The sequence below is a fragment of the Gilbertella persicaria genome (assembly GCF_025201335.1).
Source record: "Gilbertella persicaria strain CBS 190.32 chromosome Unknown B0P05scaffold_20, whole genome shotgun sequence".
Lineage (NCBI taxonomy): Eukaryota > Fungi > Mucoromycota > Mucoromycetes > Mucorales > Choanephoraceae > Gilbertella > Gilbertella persicaria.
The window spans coordinates 124,290-143,852 of NW_026251981.1; the positions used below are offsets into that span (position 1 = coordinate 124,290).

The window sequence follows — 19,563 nt, forward strand, 5'->3', positions numbered from 1 at the left end:
CTATCGACATTTCTGGCTTAAGCCCAATAAACTTGCGTTATAACCATACCATTGAGCGAACTATCAATATCTTTGATACTGTCATAATAATCTTGGCTTGCGCCTCTTAATCCAATGTGCTGATATATATTTTTTTTGAACACAAGTAGCTGTGCTCTTGAACCATTTGAAAATCTAATATCAAAAGTCTCTACTCAGCTGTATTCGCAGTGTTAGAAATAATCATTTTGCCTCATTTTTCTTTAATATAAGGAAGTTTTTAATATGTCAGTCTGGCCTTTGTTGATGGTGCGATAATCCATTGTAGAAGACTATATCTCTTAGTTGTCAATAGCTGTGTCAAATATAAAATAATTGAAGACATTTTAAAACGGTGTCCTTTACTTGTGGCATTAGCATTACTATCTGTAGCGCTGAGAAAGACAAGAGATACTTGCTTTAAGAAGTAATAGACGAAAAGCTAAATTAATACTTGCTCTTTACAGAGTTGTCATCATTATCATGTAAGCAAATCAACGTTGTATACACTTATCCTTTGCTATTTCAGTATGAAGACAAGAACCAAACAGTATAAATAGAGCCTTCTTTCTGGAATTTCACAGCTACTTTTTCGCTGGGACAATCTTGGCTTTATCTCAAGTGTTTAACTACACAAAAAGAAGTACTTTTGCTTATGTAGTTATTTGAATTATGACAATATTGGCTTAAGAGTGATTTTAGAGTCTATTCAAGACTTATACCATGCTGTTGAAATGCTGTGCAACCCAAAAGAAGCAGGTTTCATTACTTAGCATGTTTTTCTTTTTATTGTTATTTAAGCCAATATCACTCATTGATCGACTCTGTTTCTTTGAATTTAATGAGCTCCTATTTAAGAAAACTTGAATTCAGCGGCTCCAATTAACAAGCTATTTTTTCTGTTCGTCTCTTTCTTTTATTATTACTCGCTCTCTCCTAAAAAAAAACAAAAACACATATGTAAAACTAGCCGCATTCTGGAGTGGGCATTGGAGTATTTCCTTGAAACAACAATGCAGATACAATTGATTTAACAACGGCTTTTTTTTGTGAGGATAAGCCTACATCAAAAGAGAAAAAAGCATTGACTTATCGGTCATTCCTCCTTTATTAAGTTTATCATTTCTACTTTATGTCAGTTTAACAAGCCTAAATTATACGTCAAACCAACTAAAATTATTGATAGAAGCTAATATACCAAATGATAAACGGGGTGGTATCTCTCTATTGTTGTATCCTTGGTCATAGTTTTCGAGCGTCAAATCATATATCTTTATATAGTTCTTGTGTTTTGCCTCAATAACTAAACGATGATTCTACAAAGATGATAGTGGATATTACAATGGATTATGATCTTGCCTTTTTGTCCACAGATGGCATTTCTTCGAGCACTGACAATACTACCACTCCTTCTACTACTCTACTCATAGTGAATGGTGCGAAGCTGAAAGAAAGCTCCACATCATGGAGGAAATTGAAAAAAGAAGATTAAAATAAACGTCTTCCCAAGAACGACTCACATAAAGACGCAATTTGTGTATAATAAACTATTCTCGTTAAAAGCATTTGTCCTTTTTCATCGAACCTTGAGTTGTAAGAAAAGATTTTAGACGGAGACCAAAGCGAGTGTGGTAAGTTGAAAATTGAACTTTTGGGGGTATTCAAATCAATGTTTTGATTATCTAATCCATTTTTTCAAAGCACGACTATTGAGTCGTGTCTATTGGACGAAATAGTTTAAACAAAGACAATAAAGACCGTTATTTCGATAAACGTAACCATGGCCCCCCTACAATTTGAAAGAAAAAGTAGTCCATTTCGTGCAGGATCGCGCATATAGCTGTCCAGCACATGTATCAAGGAAAAGATAGGGTCAAGCAATGATGGTTTTTGTTTAGGAGCTTATTCAAAAGGAAGGCATTGTCTGTCTGAGGCATTCATAGCTTCAATACTATTTTTTACTACTCTCACTGTAAGGTACTAAAAATGAACATTGAAATGTGAAACTTTTTATTGACTAATGAGATACAAAGAAGCTGCGTGCCTGTGATACAGTTTCTAAACTGTGTTACGTACTAAACGCCCAAGAAATTCTTTAATTTCGAATCAAACTAACGCAGATGATTTAGTTTTTTTTTTCTCTTACGAATCAAGAATAAAAAAGTTTTTCATAAACAGATGGTTGTCTACAACCGTGTCATCTTAAAAGTAACAACAATTTTTTTTTTTGAATTTGTTTATTCGAGAGCGAGAGAAAGAGGAGGGAAATAAAAGTACAAGGAAATAAAGGCGAAAAATATGAAACGTTGCTTGCTTTTTGTCTTGTAAGTAAACATTAAAATTACATAGATCATATTGTTACAGTAGCATGAAGTGGAGCTATATAGAATATATACAGATTAAGGGTGAAAGTAAAAAAGTAGACATAGAAGAATTATTCTGAGGAGGGGGGAAGGTTACATGTCGACAATACGTTGAACTTTGCCACAATCAATGAGGTGTTCACCTCTGTATTTGATCAAGTATTCACCGTTATCTTTCCAAGTAACAGTTTTGTTAACAGGGCAACCCTAAGGAAAAACATTAGATAAATACATTCATAATTATATATAACATACCTTGGTACTATTGGAACACTTGTAATAAACACTCTTATTGCCAGTCTTCTTTTGGATTGTATTGCCGTTATTCTTCCAAAAGAAGCCATCAATATAAGGGTATTCTCTTGTTTCAACGATTTTGGAGATGGCCTGCATCTCACGTCTACGGCGAGGACGTTGGGGGAAATAAGTATTATCATATCGACGATCCTGGACTTGTTCAGGCAATTGTTCAGGAGATTGAGTGATTTGAGGAGAGATAGAGCTGTTTTCTAATGAGTTTGCTTGTAATAAAGTATATGCTGGAGAAAGAGGTTGTAGTGAGTGTCTAGTGTTTGTATTAGCTGTTGTATGGATAGGTGGTGGAAAGCTGAAACAAAGAAAACCAATTAGATCAAAGGACCCTTTAAAATAAATGAAACATACCTCATAGAAAGCATAGATGGATTTGGAGAAAAGGTACAGTCGTCTAATTCCTCAGAATTAGCACTGCCATCAAAAGAAGAACCTAATGCAGAGTCTCGACGGTTACGGCAGTCAGAATCGTCCATCAGAATGTCCAGAGCACTAAGCTTTCTTGTTGTAGGACTAACGAATTGATTTGTGCTCATCAAATTGTTACTGCCATTTGGCACAAAGGTGTTATTGTTATTATTGATAGCACAAGATTGTGGAGAGACAAAAGAGGTATCAGGAGTTCCAACGGCAGCCAACTGTTGTTGTTGTTGGAGCAAAAGCATATCGAGTTCTTTAGCTCTAAGTTTAGCTTCTTCTGAACGACGCTTGTCCTCTTCTACTTTGCTCAATAAAATCAGCCTCAAAAGTTCAGGCTGTGATTGATAGTAAGCAATCACTTCTTGGAGATCGCAAGCGACTGGATTAGTTGCAAGATTGTTGATTGAATTTACTGATGCATCCATCATAAAATCTGTGGTTTTCAATTGTTCAAATTCTTGGAATTCAAAAGATTCTATTTTTGTGGTATTACGACCATAGGACATAGCTTCAGGAGAAAAGAAATTTCCAGTTGCTTTTAGTTGAGGTGCAGGACAACTGATACTGTTCATTTTTTTTTCAAGCTGTATTAGATAATAAAAAGGGTTTGTAAAAACAATAACAACAACAACAAAAAGGAAAAGGGCAATAAAAAAAAAGAAAGTTTGCTTTCAACGGATTCCCGCCCTTTTTATTTCTAATTTTCTCAGAGAGTAAAATAGAATGGGATCACGCGGGATTCTATTTGGCAACTGTGTTTTAGTTTCCGATGCTCTCGAGTCGTATGCGGCCAATGGTATCATTTGCCCCACACTCTTCTTCCCAATCCTGCAATAAAAATCGAGTGTTTAAGTACCGCTTAAGAATGATTTGTTCGAGCAAGAAAAAAAGACTTCCTTCAATAAGTGAAGGGCTTTCTTTTTTTCCGTATTAACCCGCCTGGTCTAAATAAAAGAGACCCTTTTTTTTTCTTTCAGTAAAGTACAATAGAACTTATTATTTACTTCTTTTGCTCTTTATATTCTCCTTTATAGAGTTAGTTGGACTTGTGTAAAGCAAGAAAATGGGGCTATTTGTTTCCCAAAGGTAAGTAGATTTATAAAAAGAAAAAAAAACATTCGGGAATACAACCTTGTTAGTTAAAACGGCGACTAGTTCTCTATTCGTCTTGATCCATTTATAAATTATATTTCCATTCTTGCCCTGTAAGGTCCAACAGGGTCTTTTTTTCCACTTCTTGAATTCATAGAATGATATTTATCATACAATCAATCACGGCTTGTCTTTTTTCTTTACAGACACTGCCCAGTGCTCGTGTAACTTAAACAATGAGTTAGTTTGAATAAAAGAAAAATATATATATACACACACACACGCACACACACACACACATGAGGATCCCAAGCTTATCAGATATTCATTCGCGCCATGATCGTATTGATATGTGGACAAATAAAATATCAGCTCACTTTTCCTAATTACGCAAAAACACCATAGTATAATAATACATAGATATTTGTGACAAAAAATGATGTCTTTTTTTTTAATCAATTGGTCATTTTCCAATGAAACACCGTAACAAGTTGATGATGAATTATCGGCTGCTTTTAAAAGGACATTCTCTTCTTCAAACAATTCAAACATCATCACATGGTTACAATGTTACGAATTTCGCTTAAATGTTTTAGAGAAAAAATATGGTTGTCTTCAAATACGACTACAACATCAGACCAAAAAGTGTTGAACGGAATAAATAGGGATTCGACTATTGGATAAGAAGATCTTTCATATGAAAAACTTGAAATTAAAAAAAATAACAGTGGCTACACAACAAAGTAAAGTATTTTTAACATGACAATTATTAATGCGAATTACCAACTTTAAAAGACAGAAACAATCGAATGATGTAAGGTCTGTACTCCACATCTCTTTGTACTACTCTTGCTCTTTTTTGTTGTTTTGCTCCAGAGTAACAGAATGTTATGGAATTATGCGCAGTATTGGATCTACCCTTCCAATTTTGTGAAGATGTTGTAAATCGGAAAATGTATCTTTTTATTCTTTGAAGCAAAGAGAGTAACACTTTTGTAGAAATGAATCTCCATTTATCGATCTAGTATACAGTAAAACTAAGCTACCAAGACAACACTTCAGGCATTTTCTTAAAGATGACTAGAGGGAAATTATGTACCAATGTTACCTAACAAACTCTGTTACCTTCACGTGATGCTGAGCCTATAAAAAAGCAATTATTTGTTTGCCATTCTTTTTCTCATTGATAGTCGAAAAATAACCTTTTAATTTTTTCTTTTTCTTTTTGGAGAAACTAAAAAGACTTTTGAGAACTACATTCTCGCTTGATCTGCTTTTTTCATAGTATAATACTTTCTAAACTCTTGAGAACATCATACTTTACTCTTTCAATTGGAAACAAGACAAGAAGTGTTTATATCTATATGATCTAATAATATACAAAAAGAGATGGCCATTGCTATTCGGTTGAGCAACTATACCAAAACTTGTTAAGTCCAATTGATTTTTGATTCATTGGAAAAAAGTGAATAATAGCTTCATGGCTTTGACAAAAAAAAAACTATAGAGAGTACACATAAACTCAATCTGATAACATTGACACAGCAGACAAAAGAGAGTTATCCAATGAAATCAATGTCAACAGATAAGCAATGTCTATGTAGATCTGATAAAAAAAAACAGTTGACAAGAGGTATCAGAAAATTTTGAATAAGAGTCACTGTATGCACTTCTTTGATCCCAGTCCGAGTGTGTCCGGTTTCCGGTAATCAAGCGGAATTCCAAAATAAGCGTTTTGGTGCTTTGAACACCATGCTTCTGTATAGTCTTTCTCTTTCCCCCTCACTGGTAATCCTTACGTATGTATAGTCAAACAAGAACACATCCAAGCTTAGAATCCATCATGATCAACGACAGTAGATCCATCATTTTGGATATGAATTGGATGTGGATTGATAGAAAGATGAACGCATGTCACTAACCTATTCTTTCCATATATTTTTTTACACCACTCTTTTTTTCAACTCAACCTTCAATTATACATTGCAACACATAGACCATGGTTTTGAAGCACAACAACCAATTGCCTAACCAGCACTTCCGCAAGCAATGGGACCGTCGCGTTAAGACTTGGTTCGATCAAGCTGGTCGCAAGAAGTCTAGAAGAATCGCACGTGCTCAAAAGGCTGGCCGTGTTGCTCCCAGACCTCTTGACGGTCTCCTCCGTCCTGCTGTTCGTTGCCCCACTGTCCGCTACAACATGAAGTTGAGAGCTGGTCGTGGTTTCACTCTTGAAGAACTCAAGGTAAAAAAAAAAAGTCGAGAAAAAAAAAAGAGAAAGAGAAGAGAGTTATTGATGTCCAATGATATAGGAAGCTGGTATCCGCCGTAAGGAAGCTCGTTCCATTGGTATTGCTGTCGACCACCGTCGTCGCAACAGATCCAACGAGTCTCTTGAACTTAACGTTCAACGCTTGAAGGCTTACAAGGCTAAGCTCATTGTCTTCCCCCGTAAGGCTACTAGCCCCAAGAAGGGTGATGCCGAAGCTGCTGAAGTTGCCACTGCTGTTCAACTCCGTTCTCCTCTCTTCCCTGTTGAACAAGTTGCTGCTGGCCCTGAAGCCCGTGCCATCACTGCTGAAGAAAAGAACGCCAGTGCTTACATGAAGCTCCGTTATGCTCGTTCTGCTGCCCGTACCCTCGGTGCCCGTGAAAAGCGTGCTCGTGATAAGGCCGAAGAAGAAGCCAACAAGGTAAGCATTTGATAGTTGTATGATGTATGATCCACTAACATCTTTTGAAATTTGTAGAAGAAATAAATTGTTTAGCTAAAATTGTGAGCGTATGCAACAGAAAAAATAAAAAGACTTGAAGATGCATCATTATATATATATACATACATATTCATACAATATAAAGATCTTTTGTTATTCATTGTCAAACATAGTAATATGGGGGTTTTATTTAGTTTACCAGCCAGTGGCACAGCCATCACCTCGAGGGTCACTACCAGCAGCAAGTACACGGTGACCAGTCCGTTTATCAACCTTTGATCTAATGATTTGACCTCGACCAAACATGGCACGAGCATGGTTATGGAGAGTATAACAAGTGTGTCCCTTGGCTTCTAGACCTTGAATAGTTTCCTTGGTGATGCCATCCTCTAAGTAAATAACAGAATCTTTTACTTCTGTGAATGAGTAAGCATTAGCTGTCATTCTAGGATTGTTTTTAGGGGGAGCAATACAGAGTCGAGGTAAATCAAGTGCATGTTGAGGATTGGATAAATAATGCTTCATATTGAGGACCACTTGTACCTGGCCCTGAGGTTGCATAAATGCACCCATGACTATCGAAAATGCAATTGAGTATGTTGTAACCACTATCATTGTACTTTACCTCCAAAACAGGCTTCAAGATCATGGCCATGATCTGTTTTACGAGTGATCATGGAAGGAATAATAGTATGGTAAGGTCTTTTGCTAGGTGCAATGCAATTAGGATGGTCTTCAATTAAAACGAAATTACAGCCACGGTTATGCAAAACAACACCCGTATTGTCAGCAATGATATGAGACTATGTAAACTCCTTAGGTCTTTCTCTTGTTGTTGGCGATAGACACTTACCCCGAAATGCATAAAAGTTGAATTCTATTGTAAAGACAAACATTAATTTTGAATTCCTCATCAAGTAATAGCAACTTACAATAAAACTGCAGGCATTGCCTTCTTGATCTACAATTGAGAGATAGACAGTATTACCATTCTCTTCTGGATAGCCTTTGATGATATGTTCGTTTCTCTTGCTTGGATCAAACAATTTAGCGCGTTCTCTGAGATATTCCTGAATAATATATCTAAGAAAAGAAAGAAACAAGATCGATTCTTACCTTGCTCAAGAGTGCTTCTGTAGGCACTGGTTGCACCTGAGGATCAGCAACATAGTACCTTGTGTCTGCAAAAGCAATTCTCAAAGCTTCAGATACAATATGAATATACTCGGCTGAGTTATGTTCGATTTTTGAGAAATCTATCCTGCCAGCCTCTTCAAGAGCTTCAATAATACCAAGAGCTAACAAAGCTGTAATACCTTGACCATTAGGAGGAATTTCCCAGACGGTCCAATCATGATAATCGAATGAAATAGGTTCAAGCAATTCACTCGTATGTTGAGCAAGATCATCCAAAGTCATAAGTCCTCCTCTTGATTGTACAGCATCAATGATAGAATGACCAATGCGACCTTGATAAAACCCTTTCTTACCTTCTGCTCCGAGTGTTCGGAATGTCCTAATGATAAATGAATATTTCCCATCATCCTTTTTTTTTAATGTACTTTACTCGGCTAAAGTAGGAATGCTCATGATTTCACCTTCTTCGGGAGCACGCTTATTATCAATTAACCACTCATTTTTTTCTTGATTTGGATTTGTCTCGAGAAGTTTCTTGGCTTCTGCTTTCCACTATAATCAGTCATTAGGCATCATTTTTATATGTGTGAATTATACGTTACACCGTTCGCAGAAATATGAGAGACAGGAAACCTTATTCAGAATAAGTCAAAAATTTATCATTTCTAAAGTAACTTACCCATGCTCGGCTAATTCAATAGCAGGAGCAAGAATACTAGACAAATCGAGCTTGCCTGATCCAAAATGCTCAACTGTATCTACCCAAGCAGCAGCAGCACCAGGTACTGTGACAGCATGAATGCTATCGCTTGGTAAAACATAACCTGAAACGCCTTCTTTCTCACGAAGATGACTTAAAGTTAAAGAAGCAGGTGTTCTAATCAAAATTAATGCGATTCCTTTATCATGATCATCAAAATTTACCTTCCCGATCCGTTTAGCCCTTTGACAGTACAAGATTTTGCATCATAAAAGAGACAAAAGGCATCACCACCAATACCAGTGGAACCAGGTTCTATTGTTTAAATAGGTTCAACATTGTTGCGGAGAACTGACATTACCTGTGACATTTAGTGCAGCAGCTAAAATAAATAATAAGCATTAGTCATCATTGGTCAAGTAAGATTCATTTATATTACCAACAGCAACAGCAGCATCCTATCGTTTGAGTGTAAATTAAGCTAACGTGTTGAAAAAAAAGGGGGGTTACTTACAGCAGCATTGCCACCTTTCTTTAATATCTCAATACCTGCTTGAGTAGCTAAAGGTTGACTATCATCACGATAAATACATGTTTCTTTTCTCAAGTCTCTACATACGAGCTAGACACAATTGCATGTGTTCCATATACAGTGGATCTACGAGAAATAAAAGGTAAAGTAGTCATTATTAACTTGAGAAAAAGACTAAAAAAAAAGAAGGGCTTTTTATAGTTTTTTTTTCTTTTGCGATAAATAAAATAATATAAAAATGTACTTTTTTTCTTTATTTGACATGAAAAAAAAACAAAATGAAAAAACAAGGGGGGGGGGATGTATAAAATATATAGATGAAATGGAATTAATAGTAATAAGAATGACTTTTTTTTGTTTGTATGATGATAGAAAAGAGAATTACAAAATGTACAGAGGGATGAGGAGTGGCTTAAAGAAATTAAAACATAATGTCGATTTCTTCGTCGGTATCTTCATTACACTCATCTTCATGAACAGTAGCAGCCACAACAACTACTTCGGATTGGGTAGATATCACTGGAACTTGATGAGTAATAGTGCAGTTATCCACAACACCAAAATCCATCTTTTCATCACCAAACACAATGAGTGGACTATCATCATCATCGTCTTCCTCTTCATTATCAGAAGGTGCAAGCATTTCTTCTAATAATCTACGCTTATGAACAGCTGCTCTTCGTTTGGGCCGAGATGAGGCAATACTATTAGGATCTTGAATCACTGTCACAGAAGAAGAAACAGTAGCATCTTCATCTCTACGTCGAGTACGACACTTTTTACCAGACTTTTTGTTATTGCGAGATTTTGATCCATTTGATTTAGAAAGAGAAGCCATGGACATGGGGCCTTCGAAGCGTTTGGATTTCGGCGCAAGTTCTTCTTCAGAAGATTCGTCGGATGATGATGAGCCAGCATCGATATCCTCTGTCAATTCAGCTAATGATCTACTCTTGGGCTTGATGGGTCTACGTCTCTGTTTAGCTGGGCGTCTCTTACGAGGTTCTTCTATCAGTGCTGGACGAGTACGAGGTCCCTTCTTGATAGGCTTTTTTTGGATATAATCTTCAACACGAACAGCAGGGCCACCATTTTGTTCTAAGATACAGGCGTCCACATAAGACAACACTTGAACTAGTTGTTCGCGAGCCAGACAAGACAAGTCGATTTCTACTTCGTCTTCGTGTTGACTACTAGCCTTTTCTGACGACAAGATGGGCAAGATACCAGGCAATTTTTCGGGATGAAGTTGGTTGGTGATTCTGTCAAGTAAGGTCTCTTCAATTTGACGTTTGTGCATGTAAATGTAGGGATTGGAGGCAGGAGACACAGCACGGGAACGACGACCGGCCATCACTTCAGTATCTGAATCAGAGTCAGAAGACGATGAGTAGTTCATACGACCACGGCTGTTCATGTTGGCAACCGTTGTTGGGATAACATTCGGTTCGTTATCTGAATCAGATTCAGATTCAGAGCCAGAAGAGGACGAGGAATCATCGTCACTGGAGCTTTCAGAGCTTGAGGAGTCTCTTCTACGTTTCAGTGTGTTGACAACTTCCATTGCGGGTCGTTCATCCACTTGAATCTCTTCAATTTCAATTTCTTCTTTTTCCAAAACATCAAGTTTTTCGACAATCATGCCTTGTTCTTGTTCAAGTTGGTCGAGGTGGCTAGTAGTAGCAGATTCTACAATAGGGCTGACTTGAGCAGAACTGTCAGATGGAGATGAAGCCGAAGAAGCAGATGCACTTAATTGAAGTGAAGCATCATCAGGAACTATTTTCGTAAGTTAGCTGTTTCATTCAAACAAAAATCAATTCTTATTTACCAAAAGTGATTTCATCGTAGAATGCGGATGGTGTGATATTTTGAGTGAAATTTAATTGGTCTTGACCAAACAAATCTTCAAGTTGAAGCGATTGAGCATACATTTGAGCATCAAAACCAACAAGACAGTTGGCGTTTTCAGCTACCCAAGGTTGAAGCCAGGAACTCATTGACTCTCTATTTGTTCCACAAATAAATAAACAAATGCAAATAAAAAAAAAATTTTTTTTCACACTCTACCTCATCATTAATTCTTGGACCTCACCAGTTAAGTCTTCGACCGGCACATTGTTAGGCCAATCGGCAGAAGAACCAGCTAATAAATGGTTTAATTGTTCTTCATCCACAGTTTGTGGGGAATCAGGAAATCTTGATTCTGAGACAATTTCGTTTGTAGTCGTGGTGGGTTGGTGTGCAATAGTAACGCTATAGAATATGTTAGACTACCGAGAACTTGTCTTCGTGTGCAGACACTTACTCTGCCATTTCAAATAAATATCAAGAAGGGGTAAAATTATGAAGTGGTAAAGAAAAGTTTTTTAAGAAAGGGTAAGAAAATCGTGTTTCAAGCAGCACTAATGCAAAGTGGTATTTCTTTTTTTTGATGATGATTTGTTTTATAATATATTCAAAGTACACACAAAGCGGCTGGTTGATCTCCCTACAAAGGTGAGAAAATATAAAGTGAAAAAGATACGGTAGAAAAGTTTTTTTATTTCTTGTCAAAGTATTTAAACTAGAAGCAAGAAAAAAATTTGTTCAAGCCCAGCCAAAAGTAACGTTTGCAGTCACGAAAGCAGTACACAAAAGAGAAAAAGTTTTTTTTATTGTTACTCGAATAAAAACAATGTTTAGTTTATCTATTGCTTGGTTTGTGGTCTTCTTTCTATCGAGCATAAAAGCATGAAAGAAAAAAATCTTATGTGAACAATAAACACATATGAGACAAGAAAAACTTTATATTAGCATTTTTTTTTTTGTAAATCCATTATATTGGTTCAATATTTCCCTGAGAGGCAATCAGCTTAAACTCAGCTTAAACAGTCCAAACTGTCACATCAAATGTCAAATAAACATCAGAGAAAAAAATTTCACTGTGTAATGCATATTTGGTTGAGGGAAGGGCGACTGATTGTGAATTAACTTTATTCTATGAATTAGGCAAAATAAACGCGAAATTCTTTTTCTCTTTTTAGGAAAGAGACGCGTCGCGTCAAGAGGTTTTTACACGTCTAAATTTCCTTAGGTCAACTTTTTTTTCGATATATATGCATATTATTATTCAACAAATAATGTGTGTAGTTTAATTGTGAAAGGGAGCTTTAACACATTGGAAGCAATACGCTTTGCATAAGCCAATAGCTATCTTACAAAACTGGGGACATATATACTGGCGTCAAACGATATTCAATCACTAATTTAGATCTTTCAATAATCAACAGCTAAGAAAATGAAGATAATGGCACAAATACAAAATGATCAAGAACATGGTAGGACAAAAATTCTTCATTGCCTATTTGGTATTCAATAGCTGTTGTCTCTTTTACTTCAATCAATTCAAGATTTTCTACTTCTTTTTATAAACCAATTGGTGTACCTTAGAATAAGACTTTTTATTCTAACATTATTGTCAATCATGTTCAATTGATTGGTATACATAAACATCTTCAATCTTCTTTCGTTAAGAATGTCAATAAGTTATGGTTTTCTGAGATCTCTACGTATTTAAAGGCTGTAAGAATTGGTTGGGATCTTGTCCCAACATTTAAATCATCGCCGAGTTTGATTAGCCCTCTTTTTAAGAGTTTTCTTTTAAAACTCTTTCATAGGAATTAGGAGGAAGGATACAACTTGTATTCGGAATAAAAGACATCGATTAAACAACAGTCTCACTAACTTTAATGGGAATGTAGTGCTGACAAATGCGAAAAGAAGAGTTGATCATAGACTGCGAATGACGGCAAGAAGATAGTGCTAGGAGAAAAAACAATTGTTGATAAGAGCAACTATTATTTCTACCTCGAGAGATAGCTGTTATATACCATAGCTCATGATCATGTATCAGATGCCTTGAAATCGTATTCAGTCGACTGTAAATGAGTCGGTTTAGGCCTAGGAGTATGTTTTCTAGCATCAAAGGGCATCAAGAGACATATATGAAACGCAGAGAAAATTCTCGATATGCCTCATCTGATATAAAAGTAGTGTAGTTAGATTGTATAAATGGTTTATTTTCTCTAAGCAACAATACTTTTGACCTCATTTGAAATTGTACTAACATAATCATTAGTTTATTTCAAGGTTTCGTTTCAAGGGTTTCTACCAATATAAACCAATCTGGATTTGGAAGAGGATCAACAGAGAAATCAGGTTTTTAAAGGTCGTTACCAGTATAGAGGAAGCATGTATATCTCATATTACGCACGACCCAAACTTCTTGACAGATCAAACCACACTCAACTAGCACAAGCATGATAGCATTCAATAGTTCTTTTAGAGTTTGATTGAACAGTACAAAATAGACCTTAAAAAAAAAGCGACATCAAAAATCTTTATAATCCAAGGGATATTACTCATGAAAATACTCGAATTGACAACTTCTGATCTTTCTTTTTGACACTACAAGACTAAAAACAGAGCTGTTGACAGGCTTAGGTACCCAAAGTGTGCGTCAACAAATCTTTTTTTAGTCTTGTAGTGTCAAAAAGAAAGATCAGAAGTTGTCAATTCGAGTATTTTCATGAGTAATATCCCTTGGATTATAAAGATTTTTGATGTCGCTTTTTTTTTTTTTTTTTTTTTTTTTTTTTTTTTTTTTTTTTTTTTTTTGTTTCAGATCAACTCCAAAAGCATGATAAGTCTCAGTGAACATTGTTTGCGAGCATTTAGAATAATTTATGCGGGCATAAACAGGCTTTAAGCTATCCTCATATGCTTAAGAAAAAGACAATAATTTGTGCGATGCGCTGTTTCTTCTTTACTGTCGACGTATATATTTACCTAATGTCTTTCTTAAAAGAAAGAACTCGACAAGCTTGAATTGAATAAAGAGAGCGATTCATTATGAAAAGTATTAAAGTGTTGTTAGATTTCATGATATATGGTTTGCAACGAATAACCTTTAGAACGTACACGAATGTAATCCTAATTCCTGTTCCAGTCTGACTACTTGCTTTCTTTATAGTAAAGGTGTGCCCATCCTAAAATTTAAAATTTTTTTGTATGGTACAATGAAATCAGTATCATATTGTCTATAAGAAAGCCCAATCATCAATATATATATATATATATATATATACGCCTAATACAAAACATTCATTTATGTTGCAACATGTCTTTCGGATGATTTCTTTGGCTAATATTTTTACTTTGACTATTATGCCTTATACTCCAGCGCTTATTTCATCAGAGAAGCCTTAGATTCTTATAGTAAACAAATGCAAAAAATACAGATCTTCTTCACTGTTTAAATGAAAATCGAATTAGAAATCTGGAAAATAAGTTGGTTTCAGAGGCCTCTTAGCTTCATTCATATTATATTAACAAAGTACATCACTAATGCAAGATACAAAAACCTATAGTGAATACTTTGATTGTATGAATATAGACGATGTATGTTTTCTGGTAAGAGTGAAAATAATGCCATGGTGCCATCGTTACTTCTGATGTCTAAACAAGCGCTATCCTATAGATGAGATACGGTTGGCCAAAGATAGTTTAAGATGAAGATACCATATGACCTGTACAAAAAAAGATTCTATCGGCAAGTTTGTCATAGCTTGACTTGGTATCTCGTTCTATATCAAGTTTTCTTCTAAAAGCAGATTGACAGCAAAATCTCTTTTTACACCATGTGTTTAGATCATTCCTTTAAACAGTTACTTGAAGGTCTATTGTAACATCAAATTTTAAATAACCGCAAATGGGATCGTGAGCACTGTAAACACAATAACAATAACAATAACAAATTTCCTTTTTCCTTCTTTTTCCCTTTTTCCCTTTCTTCTTATTCTACATGAATTACAATACAAGAGTAGAAAATTATTATTCTTCGGATGAAGAAGAAGAATCTCCACAATTTTATCCTCATCCGAACCGACAGAACAGGGCCCGACGAAACAGTCCAAGGCAGTATTATTCAGATGAAGAAGAAGATTTATCAAGAGCCATGTATGAGCTCAATATGCATGGTCCACCTTATCGAGCACCTAACAGAATATATGATCCTTCTCATGATTTCAATCATTATGCAAGATATCCAACAAGACAACAGTGGGGACATCCAATTTCACCACGACGGCATTCCCCAGAACCACACCGATCCGCTTCATCTCGATCTTACATGCGTCCAGCAAGGCCCTCAAGAAGACAGTATCAGGAGGTGTTTTTGTCCCATGACGAGGAAAGCGAGCCTTCCGAACACGAAGAACCGTATTTTCATGACGTCAGCCCCTCAAAAGGTTACTTGTCAAGGCAAAATAGCATCAGCAGTACTGGATCGAATCGAATGAGACCTAAAAGAAGGCTCAATTCATTCTCTGTACCTCCACCTCCGCCGCCTCCATCTTCTATGAGTTCACCAAGATATTTTTATCCGCCACAGCCGACCTACACAAATCGAGTAGCACGAAGCGTACCTAATTCACCCCACATATCTGATGAAACAAGCGAAAGTGAACAAGACGAATTCTATCCACCTCCAAGAAGATTTTCATTGAGCAACAATGGCCCCATACCACCACCACATCCACCTAGGATGAATCGCAGTTTCTCTTTTAGTGGAGCCCCTCCTCCACCCCCTCCACCCCCTCCAATGCCACCCATTGTACTACATCCTCCTATGCCACACCCCATGGTTGATACTGCACACCCACTCTCAAGAAGGAATTCGTTGTACAACACAAATGACTTTTTTGTAGACCAAATGATGAATCAAAACGATGGCTCCAATGTACCAACTACTTCAGACCCACCCATACATCCTTGGTTGGCGATGGTCAATAATGGATTTCCTCACTCACCTGGTAATCCTAACTTGTTTAATCCAGCCATGATGGGCATCCCACCCGTATTGAATCCCATGATGCCTCCACCCCCGATGTGGAATATGATGAATCTTACACAAGATCCTTTATGGATAAACAATGAGCCACCTTTTGTTAATCCAAATGAACTTAATGAAACTGGGAAACAATCACCTTCTGAACCAGCAGAACAAAGAAATATGGAAGAACCACCTCCTTCCCAACCGCCAGTAGAAATGATGATGCCACCCCCTCCGCCTCCGCCTCCTCCAATGCTTCGAAGAGGTCTCTCCATGTTAGGTGGCTTATTTACTAATAAACGACAGCCTGATTTCTATAGCAATGAAGAATTTCAATTCAATCAAGCTAAAAAGGAAGCTAAATTAGCCAAGGAATATGCCAAATTAGGCACATTTTATTGTTGGCGTAAATTAGATGGTACAGATGCCCATTTTGAATCCTTTAGTATTCCGAATCAAAAGATCATTAAGCGCAAATTGGCCAAGAATGCACCTTCACAAATTATGTTGGGCAAAGAAAAAAAGCTGCCAGGTGAAATCATGGTGGATTTACAACAGAATCGAGGATGTTATTTAGGTAAAATTAATGGTGAACAATTCCTTGTTCAATTGGAAATCAAAGAAGAAACATATCATCCTAGTCATCATTTTGTATTTGCTACAGAAGGACATGTTTAATCATCATCATCATCATCAATTAATAAAACTTCGTTGGTATCAGATTCTTCGTAAGGTTCGATTTCGTCTTCATTATCCTCTTCTTCTACATCTTCTTCAACATCTTCTTCTACATCTTCATGGCTCTGTTGGTCTCCTATATCAAGATGAATACGTGTTTCCTCATCATAAGGTTCTAATTGATCTTCTTCTTCATGTTGTTGCATTTCCAATTCAACAGCAACGTTTTGTTCTCTATAATGAACATAAATATCTTGAGCAGCAGCGTTTAAAAAGGCAGGCACATTCTTGTCTTGAATGATATATGTTTGATAAATGTCTTCCAACTGTAACATGTAATCATCCTTCTTGGACCCCACAAATCTCAAAATAGTCTGAGTCTCATCTTGCTTTACAAGAAAAGCGAGTTCAGCAGGATCAACCAAGATATGCTCTAATCGAATCAACCCATCATTTCTAAAAGTGACATTGTAGCCTAGCAAACTACGGATATGAGTATATATTTCTTGAATCTTAGAACCCCAAACTGAATGTAGCCGAGCAATACGTTTATCGCGTGATTCAATCGTCTTTTGTAGCTCGTCTTTTTCCGTCTTCAGATTGTCCAATGTGGATGTAGGAACTGTGATTTGATCATCTATTGTGCCCTGTGCTGCTTGTTGAAGTAAGTCTTGATTTTCTTGTTGGAGTCGCTCTAACAGACTTTTACGAATAGCATAGTCTTGAGAAGCAGGGTTATCCAACAAGGTGAGAATGCGAACTTCTTGATCTGTTTGTGTCTGTGTGGATACACCATCTTGTCTAGATTCAACTGGTTGTAGAGTCAGTAACCTTTGAATTTGTTCTTTAGCTGACTCATTCTGTCTTGTTAATAATATTTCATTCACACTCTTTTCTTTGAGTTCTTGAATAAGTTTGTTTTCTTTATCAACAAGTGTGGACAAGAATTCAGTCAATTGGACACCAGAACAAAGCTGTTCATAAGGACCGTTTGCAATATAAATAGAAGGCATTTGTTTTTTTGTTTCTGTTTCTGCTAATCGTTGTGCTTGTGTCATCAGTTGTTGCTCGCATTCTTTCAAGTGTTGTTCCAATTCTTCAATACGTTTAGACTTGATCTCATCATAACTGCCTCCTTCCAGCAGAGTCTTTTCTTCTTGATCATACAATGCCAGTTGTCCTTCCAACATGTTGACATGGCGCTTCCATGCCTCTGCATTCAAAGAGAGCATTTGACGAGCAGAAGCTTCCATGGCGCATGCATGTTCTTTTTCCACAACTGCCTTTTTCAATTCATTTAAATGGTTTTCCAAAGATTGAATCACTTGCCATTGAGTCTGTACTTGAGCTTGATACTGCTCAATAGATTTCTTGGCAAATGTTGCTTCTTCTGCTTGTTTGGAAAGACGATAGACAATACTATCGGGTGTTTGTGTATTGAATTCGGGTTGAGAAGCCAAATAGCACGTCCATGCAGCTCTTTCAGCACGTAATTTAGTATTGTCTACTTGGAGTTGAGAGTTGGATTCGCGTAATTGAACAAGTTCAGTTGCCTGTTGCTTTAGACTGTCTCTTTCTGATCTCAACAATTCCATATTTTGAGATATACTTTCATAGTGCTTCAAATCACGTCTCAACTTGAAGTTTTCAGATTCAAGCTGAACGGAGCGTTTAGATATACTTGCATATTGTGCTTCTAATGCTTCATAGGCATTTTGATTAGCAGGACAGATATGATGTAACTGTTGTTCAAGATGGTTAATTTTTTCTGTCAAGACTAATTCACGTTCAAGTCCTTGTTGAATTTTTGTTGATTTCTCTTCAATCGATTCTTTTAGAGAAGTAATGACGCTGTTGAGTCCTTTGGTTTGTATTGAATATTCTTGTTGCTTTGTATTAATACTTGTCTGAAGTTTTCTGATTTCTTCTGTTTGATCTTGAATGATATTCTCGAATTCTCTTGCTTCGGTTCTTTGTCTTTCCATCGTCTCTCTCAATTCATTCTACAGGGTGTTAGTGGCTATTGGTTAAATGGACACATACAGTAACAGAGTTATGCTTTTCTTTCATGGCAGCCAAGATTTCTGTGGCTTCATCATAGCGTTCTTTATGGTAAATGACTCTTTTTTGTGTCTCTGCTTTAGCAGATACAAGTTCTGCTATCGTGTTCGCTTTTTCTTGAAGAGCCAAGTTATGTGTGATAGTGTTGCACTGTATTTGTGTCTCCAATTTTTGTTTTTCGTATTCTAGTTTCTCTACAAGGTTTTCAATCTTTTTGATTTTGTCTAGTAGAAAGAGTGAGAAGTGTATTTGGTGTATTTTCTCTTACCATTATATTGATTTGAAGAAACATGAGCTTGAGAGAAAGACAGGATATCCTCGGTAATTCTCTTGCGTTTTAATGGTATCTAAAAATGTGTTATTATTGCTTTATTTTGTTGTGATTATATTACCTCAGTCATGAATAATATAAACAAGAAAGAAAAAGAAACGAAAAAAGGCGTGTCTGTCTTAACATGAAAATGTGTGTCTGAATCAATTGTATGCCCGGTGTCATTGCTTGATTATTTATCACGTGAATTGATAGATCCACTTTTATGGCTCTGCTGATCATATTTGTTACCGAGCAGTCATCTTTTATGACGGTTTTGATTCTCTTTAAAGAGAAAACTTACTCTATTCATCCTACTTTATCATAAAGCAGTCTTCTGCAAACAAACTAT

The 19,563-nt window shown here is 36.3% G+C and overlaps 7 protein-coding genes across 7 annotated transcripts; 3 read left to right on the forward strand and 4 right to left on the reverse strand.

Moving 5' to 3' along the window:
* Window positions 1-2,085: 2,085 nt before the first annotated feature.
* Window positions 2,086-3,773, reverse strand: B0P05DRAFT_541930 (uncharacterized protein). Its single transcript, XM_051578249.1, has 3 exons — window positions 3,045-3,773; window positions 2,637-2,988; window positions 2,086-2,588 (listed from the first exon to the last, which is right to left on the reverse strand). Exons 1-3 carry the CDS (start codon window positions 3,683-3,685, stop codon window positions 2,475-2,477), a joined length of 1,107 nt encoding a protein of 368 aa, XP_051434777.1. The 5' UTR covers window positions 3,686-3,773; the 3' UTR covers window positions 2,086-2,474.
* A 2,371-nt stretch (window positions 3,774-6,144) lies between these two features.
* On the forward strand, window positions 6,145-7,087 carry B0P05DRAFT_541937 (50S ribosomal protein L13e). Its single transcript, XM_051578250.1, has 3 exons — window positions 6,145-6,450; window positions 6,518-6,898; window positions 6,956-7,087. The coding sequence occupies exons 1-3, from the start codon at window positions 6,205-6,207 to the stop codon at window positions 6,962-6,964; spliced, it is 636 nt and encodes a 211-aa protein (XP_051434778.1). The 5' UTR covers window positions 6,145-6,204; the 3' UTR covers window positions 6,965-7,087.
* Window positions 7,088-7,114: 27 nt separating this feature from the next.
* B0P05DRAFT_603953 (gamma-glutamyltranspeptidase) lies at window positions 7,115-9,532 on the reverse strand (the record flags this gene model as incomplete). The annotated part of the gene is made up of 14 exons (XM_051583306.1): window positions 9,376-9,532; window positions 9,271-9,328; window positions 9,196-9,214; window positions 9,118-9,138; window positions 8,981-9,071; window positions 8,736-8,933; window positions 8,659-8,689; window positions 8,487-8,608; window positions 8,036-8,435; window positions 7,852-7,989; window positions 7,773-7,796; window positions 7,545-7,722; window positions 7,334-7,494; window positions 7,115-7,306 (listed from the first exon to the last, which is right to left on the reverse strand). Exons 1-14 carry the CDS (start codon window positions 9,441-9,443, stop codon window positions 7,115-7,117), a joined length of 1,701 nt encoding a protein of 566 aa, XP_051434779.1. The 5' UTR covers window positions 9,444-9,532.
* A 21-nt stretch (window positions 9,533-9,553) lies between these two features.
* On the reverse strand, window positions 9,554-11,964 carry B0P05DRAFT_541945 (uncharacterized protein). Its single transcript, XM_051578251.1, has 4 exons — window positions 11,597-11,964; window positions 11,359-11,544; window positions 11,120-11,295; window positions 9,554-11,067 (listed from the first exon to the last, which is right to left on the reverse strand). Exons 1-4 carry the CDS (start codon window positions 11,602-11,604, stop codon window positions 9,710-9,712), a joined length of 1,728 nt encoding a protein of 575 aa, XP_051434780.1. The 5' UTR covers window positions 11,605-11,964; the 3' UTR covers window positions 9,554-9,709.
* A 3,084-nt stretch (window positions 11,965-15,048) lies between these two features.
* B0P05DRAFT_541946 (uncharacterized protein) lies at window positions 15,049-15,922 on the forward strand. Its single transcript, XM_051578252.1, has one exon. It carries the CDS (start codon window positions 15,174-15,176, stop codon window positions 15,627-15,629), a length of 456 nt encoding a protein of 151 aa, XP_051434781.1. The 5' UTR covers window positions 15,049-15,173; the 3' UTR covers window positions 15,630-15,922.
* A 1-nt stretch (window position 15,923) lies between these two features.
* Window positions 15,924-16,850, forward strand: B0P05DRAFT_541947 (uncharacterized protein). The gene has a single exon (XM_051578253.1). The coding sequence runs from the start codon at window positions 16,043-16,045 to the stop codon at window positions 16,838-16,840; it is 798 nt and encodes a 265-aa protein (XP_051434782.1). The 5' UTR covers window positions 15,924-16,042; the 3' UTR covers window positions 16,841-16,850.
* On the reverse strand, window positions 16,837-19,325 carry B0P05DRAFT_596832 (spindle assembly checkpoint component Mad1; the record flags this gene model as incomplete). Its single annotated transcript, XM_051583139.1, has 4 exons — window positions 19,294-19,325; window positions 19,170-19,248; window positions 18,884-19,125; window positions 16,837-18,843 (listed from the first exon to the last, which is right to left on the reverse strand). Exons 1-4 carry the CDS (start codon window positions 19,300-19,302, stop codon window positions 16,837-16,839), a joined length of 2,337 nt encoding a protein of 778 aa, XP_051434783.1. The 5' UTR covers window positions 19,303-19,325.
* Window positions 19,326-19,563: the final 238 nt, after the last annotated feature.